Consider the following 15,882-nt stretch of genomic DNA (forward strand, 5'->3'; position numbering starts at 1 on the left):
ACTGAGGCAAGGTCATTTTAAGCAAAGGAAATTTGTTAAGCCAGTGCAAATATGATTTTTTTTTTTAAAGATTTATTTACTTATACATATAAGAACTGGGGTGTAGGCCAGGGTGAGGGGGTGGTGAGAGGATTCACTAGAGACAGGGGGGAGTAGAACAGGCAGAACTACTGAAATACATTGCTGAGGGGAGCAGTGGGTGAGGCAAGAGAAGTCTGCTGCACCATGTGGGTCAGCTCACTGGCAGGTGGGGATCCAACATGTACTTCAGTGGCTGGTGATAGCTTCATAGTTCTGCATCTTTAACCCCTGCACCACCAGGGTGGCCCCCAGATGTGAATTCTTTATATGCTTGAAAGTGGATGAATTGATACAACCAAGAGTGAATGACTTATGACATCAGGCTACCTGAGCTGAATCTAAAGATTCCCTTTACTATCTGCCATGTGACCTTTGCCAAACAATCTCTTAGTATTTCAAGTTCTTCATCTATAAACTAGAGATAAATATTAATCCATTATTGGATGGAGGTTTTTTAAATTTTTTTATTAAAGCTACATATGAAGAACTGAACATATAAAAAGAGTATAAGGCCTCCCTGGTGGTGCAGGGGTTAAGCATCAGCACTATGAAGATGTCTACAGCCACTGCAGCATGAGTTCAATCCTTGGCCAGGGAGCTACCCACATGGCACAGCAGTCCTCTCCTGTCTCGCCCGCTGCTCCCCTCAGCAGTGTATTTCAGTAGATCTGCCTGTTCTGCTCCCTACTCTGTCTGGTGAATGCACTCACCTCTGGCCTACACCCCAGCATTTGTATGCATAAATAAATAAATCTTAAAAAATATAAAAAGAGTATAAGCTGATGAAATGTTATAAACACCTTTATAACCTTAACCCAGATTAAAATTAGAATGTTATCAGCATATTGGAAGGCCTTTACACTCTTCATGGTATTTTGGGAATTTGATAAGAGAATGTTTGTAAAGCTCATACCAGTACTTAACACACATTGTATTGCCATCAATGTTAGCTGTTTTATCCAGTAGGCATCGGGATATGGCTCTCAAAAAGGGCTAATGGTTTGAAGTATAATCTACAGATAATCATTTTTTTTTAAACTTTTTTTTAAAGATTTATTTATACAAGCACTGGGTATAGTCAGAAGCCCGAGAGGGTGAGAGAATTCACCAGAGCCAGAGCGGGGAATAGAACAGGCAGACTGACAAAAATGCACTACTGAGGGGAGCAGCGGGTGAGACAGGAGAGGTCTGTTGCACCATGTGGGACCCTTGCCAGCGGCTGGGGATTGAACCGGCGCTGCAGAGGCTGCGGGCAGCTTTGCAGCCCAGCGTTCAACCGCTGTGCCACCAGGTGAGGCCCTACAGATATCATTTATATGATGAAAATCCACCATTGCAGCTGTATGGATGAAACCAGAGGAGGTACCATTCCTGGCACACATCAAACATTTAGTAGTTTTGAATGACTTGAAGAAAAATAGAATTAAGTTGTGGTTACCAACTTGGAGTATATCTGTGTTTAAAAGTAAAAGGAAACAAATACTGGTTGGGCAGAGAACTGGGAGAATGTAGCGTCATAAATCAAAAAAACAGTGTTAGGACTTTAGAGAGGCTGGGTTAAGTTTGATAAGTTAACATGTGGTAAGTTAACACATCTTTTGTGTAATTTTAATGGGTAGCCATGTTAGGAAAACCAGAATCTAATCATTTCGAGCTACATAAGGACTAGTATAAAATAGTCCTTAAAATAAGTTATTTAGGGCCTCCCTGGTGGCGCAGGTAGTTGAGCGCCACACTGTAAAGCTGTCCGCCTCTGTGGCTCTGGTTTGATCCCGGCCGGCCTGCAAGGGTCCCACATGGCTTGGCAGACCTCTCCTGTCTCACCTGCTGCTCCCCTCAGTAGTGTATTTTTGTCAGTCTGCCTGTTCTGTTACCCATTCTATCTCTGGTGAATCCTCTCACCCTCCCGAGCATCTGGCCTGTACCCCAGTTCTTGTATAAATAAACAAATCTTAAGTTATTTAGTCTGATTTAGTATTCAGGTAATACTTGAGGGTCCTACAGGCCAAATGGGTTTGAAATATTGGTAAGCATTGTTTGAAGATTAATTAGTGAAAGTAAATTTTTAAATCCATTTCTTATTTCTTAGAAAAGATACATTGTACAAAATGTGTTATATCTTGTATACTAGTCAGCAAAAAAGTCCTTGAAAGATACTAGAAGAAATTGACACTTTTTTTGAAAAGCAGCAAGAAAGCATTTTAAATAACCATGTCAACAGCAGAGAATGTTGATTTATGAAGAGCTTTGTAGCTTCCTCACTCCCCCAGTCCTGCCTGTCCCAAACCAATTTTTACTCTAAGCAGAATGGTTGTTATAAAATGTAAATTTAATCACGGCACTTATGGTTAAAATCCTTCATTGGCTGTCCATCGCTTTCAGAATATCTGGTTGTCCTGACTGTATTTAAAGGACTCCAGGATCTTATTGTGCAGGCTTAGTCACCTTTATAAAATCCCAGAATTACTGAAAATACTTAGAGTAAGTTTAAAAAGGAAACTAAAAATCAACAGTAAAAACTGCCCTGAAGTGACAGATTATTTTTAGTTCTTTTCATTTCACTCAGTGTGAATATTCATACTTTTCCCTGAAGAAATACTGTTTGAGAAATGATGAAGAATATGTTTTTCTTGAATATAAAAAGGTATAGAACACTTTTCTTTTGCTAACTTAGGGCCCTAGCTTTTATTGTATCCTTTAATTTGTGAGTCTTTTCTGAGCAGTTCTATTTATAAATAAAGGGATTGACTTTTTTTAAAGATTTATTTGTTTATACAAGAACCCTGGTACAGGCCAGATGCGCGGGAGCGTGAGAGGACTCACCAGAGACAGAGTGGGGAACAGAACAGGCAGGCTGATGAAGTACACTGCTGAGGGGAGCAGCAGGCGAGACAGGAGAGGTCTATTTGCCATGTGGGTTGCTCTGAGGCCGGCGAGGATCAAACCGGCACTGCAGAGACTGTGGACAACTTCACGGTGCAGCGCTCAACCGCCTGTGCCACCAGGGAGGTTCTGGGCCTTTTGTTTTTTAAGATTTATTTAGCAAAAAAGAACTGGGGCGTTGGCCAGAGGCACGGGTTTGCAGAGTGAGAGGATTCACCAGAGACAGAGTAGGGAGCAGTACAGGCAGATTTAAGGGGAATGGTGGCTGCATCATAAATGAGTTAGCTCCCTGGCCAGGGATTGAATTCAGGTGATAAAGGTGATAGGGCTGACAACCCTTAGGTTACCAGGGAGGTTTAGTTTTTAAAATAAAATAATTTTACCTTTCAATTGCCATATAGATCCATTGGATCTTTTTTATAACTAAGATTGACAGTACAGTATTTTAATATATCAGCACATTTTACTATTTTACTATCCTAGTGAGAATTTCCTCTTTGCTCATCACTTATTCCCAGCTGTGCTAAAAAAGACTAACGCAATAGGAAAACAGAAAGTTGGAATCGCCCAAAAAGAGTAATGTGACAGGAGATAACTAGAGGATATATTGCATTGCCCGAGTATTACATCACCTTTTAAGAAAGTAGAGACACTACTTTTATAGTTGGCTTTTGATTTCCTTCAGCACAGTTTAGGATTCAGAATTGTTCATTCTCTGTCCATATTGGCAAAGGGAAGAAAAGAAATAGAGGAAGATACTTAACAAGTATTAGATAAATAAGATGAAAGAAGTAAACAGCACTACTCTAATGATGCTGGTGAAATTGATTGCATAACCAAAATCTCAGACTGAGTCTTCAGATACAATGTCATGGATGAATTTTTTTTCAAACTCAGGAATCAGTGAATGAGCCCTCTGTATAAAAGAAGTGAATATAGTATTCTCATCTAATTAGTAGGAAGATTCAGAATAGCCCATTTTGCTAAAAGTTTATAGAGGCAGAATTCTTATGTCTTTCGTGTTTTTTTTTTTTTTTAATAGAGGCATGTTTTATTTGTTTGTTTGTTTGTTTGTTTGTTTATACATGCATTGGGTACAGTCAGAAGCGTGGGAGGGTGAGAGAATTCACCAGAGCCAGAGCGGGGAGCAGAGCAGGCATAAGGACCGAAGTACACTGCTGAGGGGAGCAGCGGGCGGCAGGAGAGGTCTGCGCGCCATGTGGGACCCTCCTCTCGTGGCCGGGGAGCAGCCGGGGATCGAACCTGTGCTGCAGAGGCCGCGGGCAGCTTCGCAACCCAGCGCTCAACCGCTGCACCACCGGGGAGGCCCCAATTTTTTTTTTTTTTTTTAAGATTTATTTACTTATGCTTACAAGAACTGGGGTACAGGTCAGAGGTGTGGGAGGTGAGAGTATTCACCGGAGACAGAGTGGGGAACAGAATAGTCAGATTGACTGAAATACGCTGCTGAGGGGAGCAGCGGGCGAATCAGGGGAGGTCTGCTGTGCCATGTGGGTTGCTCCCTGGCCTGTGTGGGAGCGAACTCATGATGCAGTGGCTGCGGACAGCTTCATAGGTTGCATCTTAACTCCTTGCACCACCAGGGAGGCCCTTCTCATGACTTTTAAATGCCACTTCCCCTGTAGTCTCTCTTTCTAATGAGTTGTTAGAAATTGTAGAATTGGTTATTCTAGTTTTTATGAAGAAATGGAGCCTGAAATTAAATTTCTGTGATGATAAAGTTACTGTTTGAACAGCAATGTGAAGGAATTGAAAGCAATGACTACCATAAATAGCAAATGTAAGTAATAATTACAGATAGTTTGTCTTTTGGCTGATTCTGCGAAGTTTAACTTTGATATACTTCAACACTACAAAATATGAAATCTAATTTAAAGAGGTGAAATCAGTCAGTATTTTTGTAAAGCCTGGCCTGAAAAAGGTCAATAATATTGAGCATTAAATTTGACCTGAAAAAACCCAACAGTGTTGAGCATAAGGTCATACTGTGTTTTGTGCACCATGAAAAAAGAAAAAAAAAATTTATCTATAAATTCGTTTGCCGTTTTATTCAAAATTGAAACACACACACAGTGTATTTTCCAGGGTAGAAAAAGCTCATTTAATAATGTAAGTAATGTAAGTTGTCCACATTTTCTTGCTTGAGCCTTACACCTTTTTCCTTTTACAAGGTCAAAAATTAAAGGGTCTGCTTCTGTTCTAGTAGTTTACCTAGAAATTTATCATGACTGTTTCACCTTCTGTAATGTTAATCATTATTTTTCCTATTAAACAGTATAGGGATTTTAAAATGCCTTCACCTTGATGAACAAACCACAGTTCCCCCAATTTTTGTACTTTCGCTGTATCATATTTTATATATTTTTAACCTCACAACCAGTCACTGTTGACCACAGTTTTATATATTCAGTGATGGTTCACATTTATCTCATCTTTACCACTTATTTTGAGTTAACATTCATTCTTCCTGAAATTATTCCTCCTAAGGTAAGTCCTTAAGAATGTCCTTTAAATAAGTCAGTCTGGGCCTCTCCTGTGGTGAGTTGAGCGCAGAGCTGTGAGGCTGTCCACAACCTCTGCAGCTCGGGTTAGATTCCCAGCCGGTCAGGGAGATTCCCACATGCCGAGGCAGACCTCTCCTGTCTTGCCTGCTGTTCCCCTCAGCGGTGCTTTCGATCTGTCTGCCTGTTCTGCTCCCTGCTCTGTCTCTGGTGAATTCTTTCACCCTCCCGCGCCTCTGACCTGTACCCCAGCTATTGTATAAATAAAGTAAATAAATAAATAAATCTTTAAAAAAATAAGTCAGTTTGGATTTTTTTTTCTCCCTTCAAAATATTTTTAATTTACCTTCCTCATGTCACTTCGTCTCTAAGCAATTTTTTTTCTTAGACTGCTTGTGTTACTCCTTGTCTTTGGTATTTTCACTTAGTTGATTGTGGCGAGAATTCCTTTTCCTTTAATCTGATTTAGGGGTTTGTTGGGTCTCCTAAATCTGAGAATTGTTGTCTTGCATTAATGCTGGGAAATCTCATACTTTTCTTTCTCTCCTTTTCTTTTTCTTTGTTTGCAATTCAGTTAGATACAAGTTACCCTTTGTATTATGTTCTCCAGATTTTTGCTCTGTAATATTTTTCATCTCTTTGTCCTTTATGATTTTTATAGATATTTTCTAGTTTACTAATTTTTTACTAGCCATGTTTAATCAGGTAATGTTTTTCTGAGTTTCTGATTAGAATTTTTAAATCCTATATTTCATTTTTTTAAAAAGATTTACTTATTTTTACACAAGAACTGGGGTACAGGTCAGAAGCATGGGAGGGTGAGAGAATTCACCAGAGCCAGAGTGGGGAGCAGAACAGGCAGACTGACGAAGTACACTGCTGAGGGGAGCAGCGGGACAGGCAGGAGAGGTCTGCTGCGCCATGTGGGGTTCTCCCTGGGTGGTGGGGAATCGAACCGGCACTGCAGAGGCTGCGGACAGCTTCGCAGCGTGGCGCTCAACCAGGGAGCGCCACCAGGGAGGCCCTATATTTCATTTTTTAAGTATACATCTTTTTACATTATTTTCAATAATTCTTAGTACTTGTAGTCTCTTTCAGATATTTTTATACTGCAAATTTTTGCTTGTAGTAACTTGTTTCCTTACGAATTTTATGATTTTTTGATTCGGATCCCATTTCTTAGAATACTAGAGAGCATAAAGATGTATTTTTGTACCATATCTCTGTCAGCCCAGAGATACATTAAACTAAATTCTTGGCTTGGAGTTTTTCAGGTCACATAATGTGAATTCCAGAGCCCAAACCTTGGGGAAGGCTGGCTTGTAGTTACGATTGGTCAGGGAAGACTTTTCCTCCCATTTTTCCACAGTCAAGGCTGGAAGAGGGAAGTTTCCTTAAGTGGGGAATGGGCAATTCCTGATTGACAAGGGGAGAATCTCTAAGGCCCTTTGAATAGCAGTCCTTGGTTCACATTTTGAGAACCACTGTTCCATAGCAATTAAAGGAAGTAGGGAAATGCTTTAGGCCACTTGTGGACCAATGATTTGCACATGTAAGTTATTTCAATTTAAGTAATGACTTTAATTTTAGTATAATGTAAAGCGAAGTCATGTTAGTAGGATTTGAAAGCACATGTAGGTTCAGGTTGAGGCCAGAAATGTAGAAATTACACTGGAGATAGAATAACTGCAAAGGATACATTTAAGTTGGTTTGTTAGCCATTCCTGTTGCCAGTTAGAGAATTCTATCCAGTTATCTCTAATAACTTATCTAATAAAAAATGGTGTAGAGGGGCTAATAATGAAAATAGCATTTCCTTTCCTTTTTTTAACTCCCAGTTCCATTTCCCCTTTAATGCATTCTGGTTTTATTTCTAACCTCCATATCACTAACTAACTACTGTGCTGTTTTCTGTCTTAATTTATCAACTCTGTTATAGTTTGATTTCCTACAGTCATAGTTAGAACTTGCCCTTCGATGCTTCTTATTTCTCTTCCTATATTCAGTCAGATGACTATTTCTGTTACTTCAAACAGTTCATTCCATTTCTGGTTCCATCACAGGTACGCAGTAGCTGCGTAAGCTAGGAAAAGAATCTTGAAACTCTTGTGCTTTACTTTCTTCTTTCCCTACCTCATCCCACAATTTAAAATACAATTTCATTTGTGGTAACATTTCTTTTAGGTTCTTAAGTCATAGTTTATCTTCTATAATTTTGATTCTAAAATTGAGTTTTGCTTCTATAATTTGATTCTAAAGCTTCAAAGGAAAATCTGTTTCATTCTGGTTGTATAAGTAGTGTTTATTGTACAGTAAGTACTATTCTATGATTATAATTCCTTTTTTACATTCTGTAATTGCTCAACTGTGTTTGATGTCTTTTACCTGGATCACGTATTTCTTTTTTTTTTTAATGCTTTATTCATATTTCCTATTTTTTTAAATATTTATGCATACAAGAACTGGGGTACAGGCCAGCGATGCGGGGGTAGGGGGGTGAAAGGATTTCACCAGAGAGACACAGTGGGGAACAGAACAGGCTGACTGACTGAAATACACTGCAGAGGGGAGCAGTGGGCGAGTCAGGAGAGGTCTGCTGCGCCATGTGGGATTCTTGCCGGCCTGCTGGGATCGAACCCACGCTGCAGAGGCTGCGGACAGCTTCACAAAACGGCGCTCAACCTGCTGCGCCACCTGAGAGGCCCTGGATCATATATTTCTTGATAAGTTTCAAGCTTCTGGTCTTCTGCCTATTGTCCAATTCTCTGCTTCCCTGGAATTTTGAAGATAGTGCCCTATTGTCTTCTAGTCATTAATGTTATCAATATGAAGTCTGCTTTTCTTTTGGTTGTATGTTAGCTGACTTTATTTTTCTTCTCTCTGGAGACTTGAATTTTTGTATTTCTTATTTTTTGGTCTTGATGTGTTGCAAAAATGCTATATATCTCTAGGCATGGTTCTTTTTTTAAAGATTATTTTTAAAGATTTATTTATAAAGATTATTTATACAAGAACTGGGGTACAGGCCAGATGCGTGGGAGGGTAAGAGGATTCACCAGAGACAGAGTGGGGAACAGAACAGGCAGACTGACGAAATACGCTGCTGAGGGGAGCAGCGGGCGAGACAGACTGCTGTGCCATGTGGGACCCTCACCAGCCAGGATCAAACTGGCGCTGCAGAGGCTGCGGACAGCTTCACACTGCTGCGCTCAACTGCCTGCACCACCAGGGGAGGTCCTAAAGATTTATTTTTGTTTGTTTATGCATGTAAGAAATGGGGTGCAGACCACAGGTGTGGGGGGGTGAGAGGATGCACCAGAGACAGAGTGGGGAGCAGAACTGGTGGATCTACTGAAATAGACTGTTGAGGGGAGCAGCAGGGAGACAGGAGAGGTCTGGTGGGCCATGTGGGTCCGCTCCCTGGCCGGGATCGAACTTGTGCTGCAGTGGCTGGCGATAGCTTCATGGTGCTGCGATTTAACCCCTGCGCCACCAGGGAAGCCCCAAGATTTATTTATTTATTTATGCATACAAGAACTGGGGTACAGGCCAGATGTGTGGAGAGTGAGATGATTCACCAGAGACAAGAGTGGGCAGATGTACTGAAATACACTGCTGAGGGGAGCAGAGGGTGAGTCAGGAGAGGTCTGCTGTGCCATATGGGTAGCTCACTGGGCGGGGATCGAACTCGGTGCTGCAGTGGCTGCTGATAGCCTCATAGGTTACATCTTAACCCTTGCGCCACCAGGGAGGCCCTGGTTCTTTCATTCTGTTTTACACTCTGTAGGCCCTTTGATTTTGAAAAGTTACACCTCACTTCAAGGGTGGGCTATTTTATTTCTTAATTTCTTTCATCTTTTTCTTTTCCCTCTAAAAGTCCTTCTGGATGGATATTGGACCTCATACATTCAGTGTCATCTTTATTTTATATTTACTCCTCAACTTATTTTCTAAGTGGTGTAAAGTTCTTGTTTTATGGATACAAATTACAGTTTTTTAAAATTCTTATCTGATGCCTTTGAGATACCTGTTTCCCACAGGGTCATTCTTACTTGTTTTGCATTTATGATTGACTTTCTTTAAATATCTGGTGATTTTAGTTGGCTCTCTATTTTGGTAAGACCCCTGGCTCTCTTTACTTTTTGGTAAGCAGGTAGGGAGCTGTTAACCTCCAGGTTAAGTACAAGAGTATGAAGATTGTTTTTACTCTTTTACTTCTCTTTTCTTCCCCTCAGGAGAAATACTTTTCCACTTTATTATGTCTGACTTTTCAAGTATTTCTTACCCATGTTATCTTTATCTTTATTTCATGATTTATTGATACTAGTTTTCCCAGTTTAAAACTTACTGAAGCTGGGCCTCCCCCATGACGCAGGGGCTTGAGCGCTGCACTCTGAAGCTATCTGCAGCCTCTGCATGCAAGTTCGATTTCTCGGCGGCCAGGGAGAGACCCACAGGGGGCGGCAGACCTCTCCTGTCCCGCCTGCTGCTCCCCTCAGCAGTGCTTTCGGTCAGTCTGTCTGTTCTGTCCCCTGCTCTGTCTCTGGTGAATTCTCTCACCCTCCTGCGCCTCTGGCCTGTATCCCAGTTCTTGTATAAATAAATAAATCTTTTAAAAAAATTATTAAAAAAAAACTTACTGAAGCTGATTAGATTTAATTTTTTTAAAACGATTTATTTTTTATTTATACAATAGCTGGGGTACAGGCCAGAGGCGTGGGTGGGTGAGAGGATTTACCAGAGACAGAGCGGGGAACAGAACAGGCAGGCAGACCGAAAGCACTGCTGAGGGGAGCAGTGGGCGAGACAGGAGAGGTCTGCCGTGCCATGTGGGTCTCTCCCTGGCTCCCTCCCTGGCGTGGGGATCGAACCCACGCTGCAGAGGCTGCGGACAGCTTCACAGTTCTGCGCTGCGCTCAACCCGCTGTGCCACCGGGGAGGCCCCTAGATTTAATTTATTAACAAAGGACATTAAATAGAAACTTCTGTTACACTGAATGTTTAGTGAGAATCTTCTCCTCTTTCACTAATTATTTTGTATTTTATGTCCCATTTTATTTAATAATTTAAGTACAGTGACTCAAAAACCTTGATATTAACTATTTTGACTTATTTTGATTTTTTTTAAAGATTTATGTTATTTATGCCTACAAGAGCTGAGGTGTAGGCCAAAGCTGCGGGGGTGTGGGTGTGTATGAGAGGATTCACCAGAGACGGAGTGGGGAGCAGAACAGGTGAATCTACTGAAATACACTGCTAAGGAGAGCAGCGGGCAAGACAGGAGAGGTCTGCTGCACCGTGTGGGTTAGCTCCCTGGCCAGGGATCGAACTCCTGCTGTCTGGTTAAATATGTTATGTAAAATGCAGTTTTTTTTAGAGGATATTTAAAATTGAATATGAATTTCCCAGCTGGGTTTAAGATAACTAGAGAATCTTCGTTCTGAAGAGCAGTCCGCTGCGCTAGTCCTTTACCCACTAGGAGTTGGAATTGGATCATCAGTCTTCTTAAGCTACCTGAGTATGGTTCTAGCAATTGGTAGTGAATATTCTTCCAGTCTAGATTGGGTAGCTGGCCATACAGAACAGAGGTAAGTTAGGCATCTCTAGGGCTATAACTTCAAAATGCATTGGCATCTTTTTTACATGGTTTCTGTGAAGGGTTGTTATAATTTACTGCTTAAACTGTGACACATAGGAAAGTGAAAGAGTGCTGGGACAGTGGGCATAAACCAGAGCATATGGTCACCCCTTCCTGCATCACATGACCTTTTAAGATTAAGTTCAGAGGCAGTGCAAATCAAATTACCTCCCTAGTTACTTGGCATTCCTATTCTGTTCCGACCTTTTTTCCAATATAAGTTTTAGAACAAAAATATGTGAACAGCTATTTAATGAAGAGCAGTGGCAACTGCATAGGAATCCAAGACTGTCTGAACTTTTATTTAAGCAAAACCCCTTCTATGCAGTGTAGTATTGAATGTGTAAAATCTTACTGTGTTAGTAAATGTTAAATAAAAGTACACAGAACTGGTATATTTTAAATATAACTCTTTTTCTCATTTCTAGGAACTTTCAAGAATGATGTTATTAGTAGTAGTATTTTTTCTTAGGGATGTGGAATTATCCATAGAAAATGTCAATCCTAAACCAGTCTTCCACCATTGCAATTTAAATTCTCCTTTTCTTATGTTGTAATTGGCATATATGTAGAAAATTTAGCTGATTTTAATTTCAAAATATGGAAACCCTCGTCCAAATAGGAATTATAAGAGTTTCTTTGGACTCTGTTCTAAGTTTTTGTTTTTTTTTCTTTTTCATATTGGGCTGAAATCTGCCACCCTTCCATCCATTGGTTCTAGTTCTGTTCTCTGGAGCAGCATGGAGTAAGTCTCTTCTATTAGAAGGCAGCTATCATATCTTCCCCAGTCACTTCTCTAGATTTTGCCCCAGGTCCTCTACTTTTACATGAAATACCCATACTTAGAAGCTCCATTGATTCCCTTGGGCACACCTAATCATTTGTGTTTTCTATAATGTAGCAGATCCTTGAATAATGTTTTTAGCATCATTTTATTATATTGTTGAGGAAAAAAACCTGACCAGCATTGAACACAGCAACATTATTCAAGAACCTGGCTTCCTTATACATCATTTTGCTTAAAGTCAGTTTCCAAGAACGTATCAAATATGTTAAAACAAGGGCTTACTGTAGCTAAGATAGGATGGCCCCAAATTTTAATTCTGTGTGGTATTTCTGTGGTATTGTGCACCACTGAAGAATGCCCTGTAATCTGAGTCATGCATTCTAGTTTATTAGTACAGCTTTCAACATATGTCAGGTTTTTTCCCCTCTCCTTCAGCTATTCTTAACTGTTGGTTCATATTAAAACTTATGGTCAATTAAAACCTGTCAGTTAAATAACTCTTGGGACGCTCCTTTTTTTAGAAGGCATTTCTGCCTTGATGTAGGATAGCAAATGGAATTGTGAGTGTATTACTCAGAGAAGCTAGAACAACAAATACACTTTTCAGATGCTAACATCTCTAGGCCTTTGGTTTTATGTGACAGATCCTCTCATTTTAAAAATTAAAATGAACATTACTCTGAGAACTTCAGCTGCAAATTCATTTGATACATGGTTTTGGAAAACATTTTTACCTCTTTGAGGTTTAAATGGCTATGATTGCAAAGCATTTGACTTAAGTCTCCTTCTGTAACATATTACATTTTTAAGAAAAAAGTTTATAATGAATGCTGCCTATAACCTGGAAAGTTTCTCTAAAAGTAATATATAGATATTCTATTGTATGTTTTGTACCCTAGAGCAGAATTTCTCAATCTTAGCACTGTTAACATTCTTTCAATAATTTGTTGTTGTGGGTAGCTATCCTGGGCATTGTAGGATCTGTAACACCATTACTAGCCTCTACTTATTAGATGCCAGTAGCACACATTACCACTACCTCCTCTGCAGTTTGACCATCAAAAATATTTCCATTCATGATCAGATGTCCCCTGGGCAATAGAATCTCCTCCATTTGAGAACTACTACCCTAGCATATCAGAAGTATTCTTTAAGTCAGCTGAGTATTAGTTTTACCTTATATTGTGGTTAGAATGTAATATTCTTCATTTTTTTTGTAGAGGTTTTCTATAACTATAGGATAAAACTTTACATAAGCAATTACTTTTTAAGATTTCTAGTTTGATCTGTTTTTCTTCCTAATACTGCTTCTTATCTCATTTTGTCATCCCTGCCTTGTGATACGATCTGTGATCTGAAGCATAATATGTGTGACTATCTAATATATTGAAATTAAGAAATGGAAATTAAACAATAACAAATGTGGAATTGATCAGGATGTTTATTAAATTTAAATACTTGGTCTTATGTAATTCATGATTAAATTGCTTAAAAATGTGCTCTTTATTAAGCTGGTTAACTCCTAGCTTTTAAAATTAAATTGTATTATGTTTATTCTCTACTCCTCAATATAGCCAGCAGCCAGCTTCGGGTGTAGCCTATTCTCATCCAACCACAGTTGCTAGCTACACAGTCCATCAGGCTCCAGTAGCTGCTCACACAGTTACTGCTGCTTATGCACCAGCAGCCGCCACAGTTGCAGTTGCCAGGCCTGCTCCAGTAGCTGTTGCAGCTGCTGCAACAGCTGCTGCTTATGGAGGCTACCCCACCGCACATACAGCAACTGACTATGGTTATACCCAGAGGCAGCAAGAAGCACCACCACCGCCGCCGCCAGCTACTACACAAAACTACCAGGTAAGAATACTGCTGACTTCAGTATCCTTAGCATACAGGTTTTAGTTGCTTTAGTATATGATAAAATGTCCAAACTAGTGCTTCTCAAACTTAGGTCTTCCAAAACAACACTTCTTCTAAAACAAACCTTCCAAAAGTAAATGTGTATTCATTCCTAGGTAATTTAGGAGCATAGTTCTAATGCTCATTTTCCTTGCAGTTTTATACTAATACCCCCACCAATCCTTTCTCCATTTTATATGTTGGCTTTAATTTTAGAAATTTATATTGATTATTGGTTACATATTTTAATTTTACCCCATATTTTAGAGGAAAATTAAGAAAAAAAGGGGAGAAATGTGCATTGTTCATACTGTGGCATTATTTACCCACCTGAAACACAGTTATGTCTCCTACCTTGAAAATCATGACCCTAACTATAGAGGACAAACATTATAGTGTCTTGAAATTTATCAAGAATAGAAATTCTGTAGCCTTTTGTCCTGGTGGTGTTAGTATGTAACAGAAATTGTGGTCTTACTCATCTAGTTGCACAAGGATATTATATATGGTACTAAATTAATATTTGTTTAGTGAATCATACTTGGACTGAATTCCATTAACCCATTTTTTGTTTGTTTTGGGGATCTGAATTTTAGGTTTTTGTTCCTCTAGACTTTGCCTAGTTTTTCTATTTTCTAGGAATTTTGTTAAATCGACATGAACCAACTGTGTTCGTAACTGCTATTAGTATTTGGCAAGTTATTAAACTTGGAATTCCTTTTGACTTATGTGATTGTTTTGTTAAGACTAAACACAGAATATAATAAATTCCATTGTTTTTAAAGATTGATTTATTTATGCATACAAGAGCTGGGGTGTAGGCCAGAGGTACAGGTGTGGTGAGAGGATTCGCCAGAGTGGACTGACTGAATTACACTGCTGAGGGGAGCAGTGGGTGAAACAGGAGAGGTTTACTGTGCCATGTGGGTCAGCTCCTGGCTGGGGATTGAACTTGTGCTGCGGTGGCTGCCAATAGCTTCATAGTGCTGAGACTTAACCCCTTGTGCCACCAGGAAGGCCCAATTCCATTGTTTTTAATAGAGTGTGAGGTCTCTCTTTTTTTTGGCCCCTGCCTCGTTCTTCAGCCTTTCCACCTACATACCCCCCATCTCTCTTTGTTTTTATACAGTGCTAAAATTCACCCACCTCACCTTGATTTTCAATGCTCTGTATGACATACAGTGTTTCTTCTTTATAGAAATTCCTATCATTATGAAATGAAAACTGGAGTAATCACAGAGGTAGAAAACAAAGGTGTTCTTTACTATGGGATTCGTAATTAAAAGCAAAACTGCCATGATTTTTAAAATAACATTAATTTTTAATTCATACTTATTTTTAAATGTTACCAGCAATTTTTCTGATTATAATCTTAAAATCGGATTCTGATCTTGAAGTCCAAAATGAATCCCTTTTTGTACTGAACTCTTACTTTTAAGTCTGGGTACCTACTCAGTTTCTTATTTTCCTTTATTTCACTTTATATAATAAGATGAGGTTTTGTTTGTTTTTTTTAAAGACTTAATTTTTATTTATGCATACAAGAACTGGAGTGTAGGCCAGAGGTGCAGGGGTCAAGGGGACTCACCAGAGACCGAGTGGGGAGCAAAACAGGCAGATCTACTGAAATTCACTGCTGAGGGGAGCAGCAGGTGAGATAGGAGATAGATAGCCATGTAGGTTAGCTCCCTGGTAGGAGATCAAACTCACGTTGCAGTAGCTGACAATAACTTGCTGCAGTTTAACCCCTTGGGCCACCAGGGAGGCCCCCAAGATGAGGTTTTTTTTCTTTCCTCCTGCCACTTAACTCACAAGATTTTTTTAATTTCCTTTCTTTAGGATTCGTACTCATATGTGCGATCCACAGCTCCCGCAGTAGCTTATGATAGTAAGCAGTACTATCAACAGCCAACAGCTACTGCTGCTGCTGTAGCTGCCGCTGCCCAGCCTCAGCCTTCTGTTGCTGAAACCTACTATCAGACAGGTAGGTTTATTTATATACATGATTTCATTGTAAGTTATTGAAATATGATTCACAGTGTTTTTAATGAAAATTGCTTTTGATTCCTTCT

At 39.7% G+C, this 15,882-nt stretch overlaps 1 protein-coding gene across 3 annotated transcripts in view; it reads left to right on the forward strand.

The window, feature by feature from the left end:
• Nucleotides 1-15,882, forward strand: part of ZFR (zinc finger RNA binding protein) — a 79,452-nt gene that overhangs the window by 9,720 nt on the left and 53,850 nt on the right. For 2 of the 3 annotated variants that reach the window (XM_037530412.2, XM_054688297.1), the window contains exons 3-4: nt 13,486-13,768; nt 15,650-15,794. In XM_037530412.2, the coding sequence (XP_037386309.1) occupies nt 13,486-13,768; nt 15,650-15,794 (428 nt within the window). Of the gene's footprint in view, nt 1-11,826; nt 11,870-13,485; nt 13,769-15,649; nt 15,795-15,882 lie in introns of those variants that run through there. The other variant, XM_037530410.1, reaches the window with a different exon arrangement.

This window comes from Talpa occidentalis, unplaced genomic scaffold (genome assembly GCF_014898055.3).
Source record: "Talpa occidentalis isolate TD23 unplaced genomic scaffold, MPIMG_talOcc4v2.1 talOcc4.6, whole genome shotgun sequence".
NCBI lineage: Eukaryota > Metazoa > Chordata > Mammalia > Eulipotyphla > Talpidae > Talpa > Talpa occidentalis.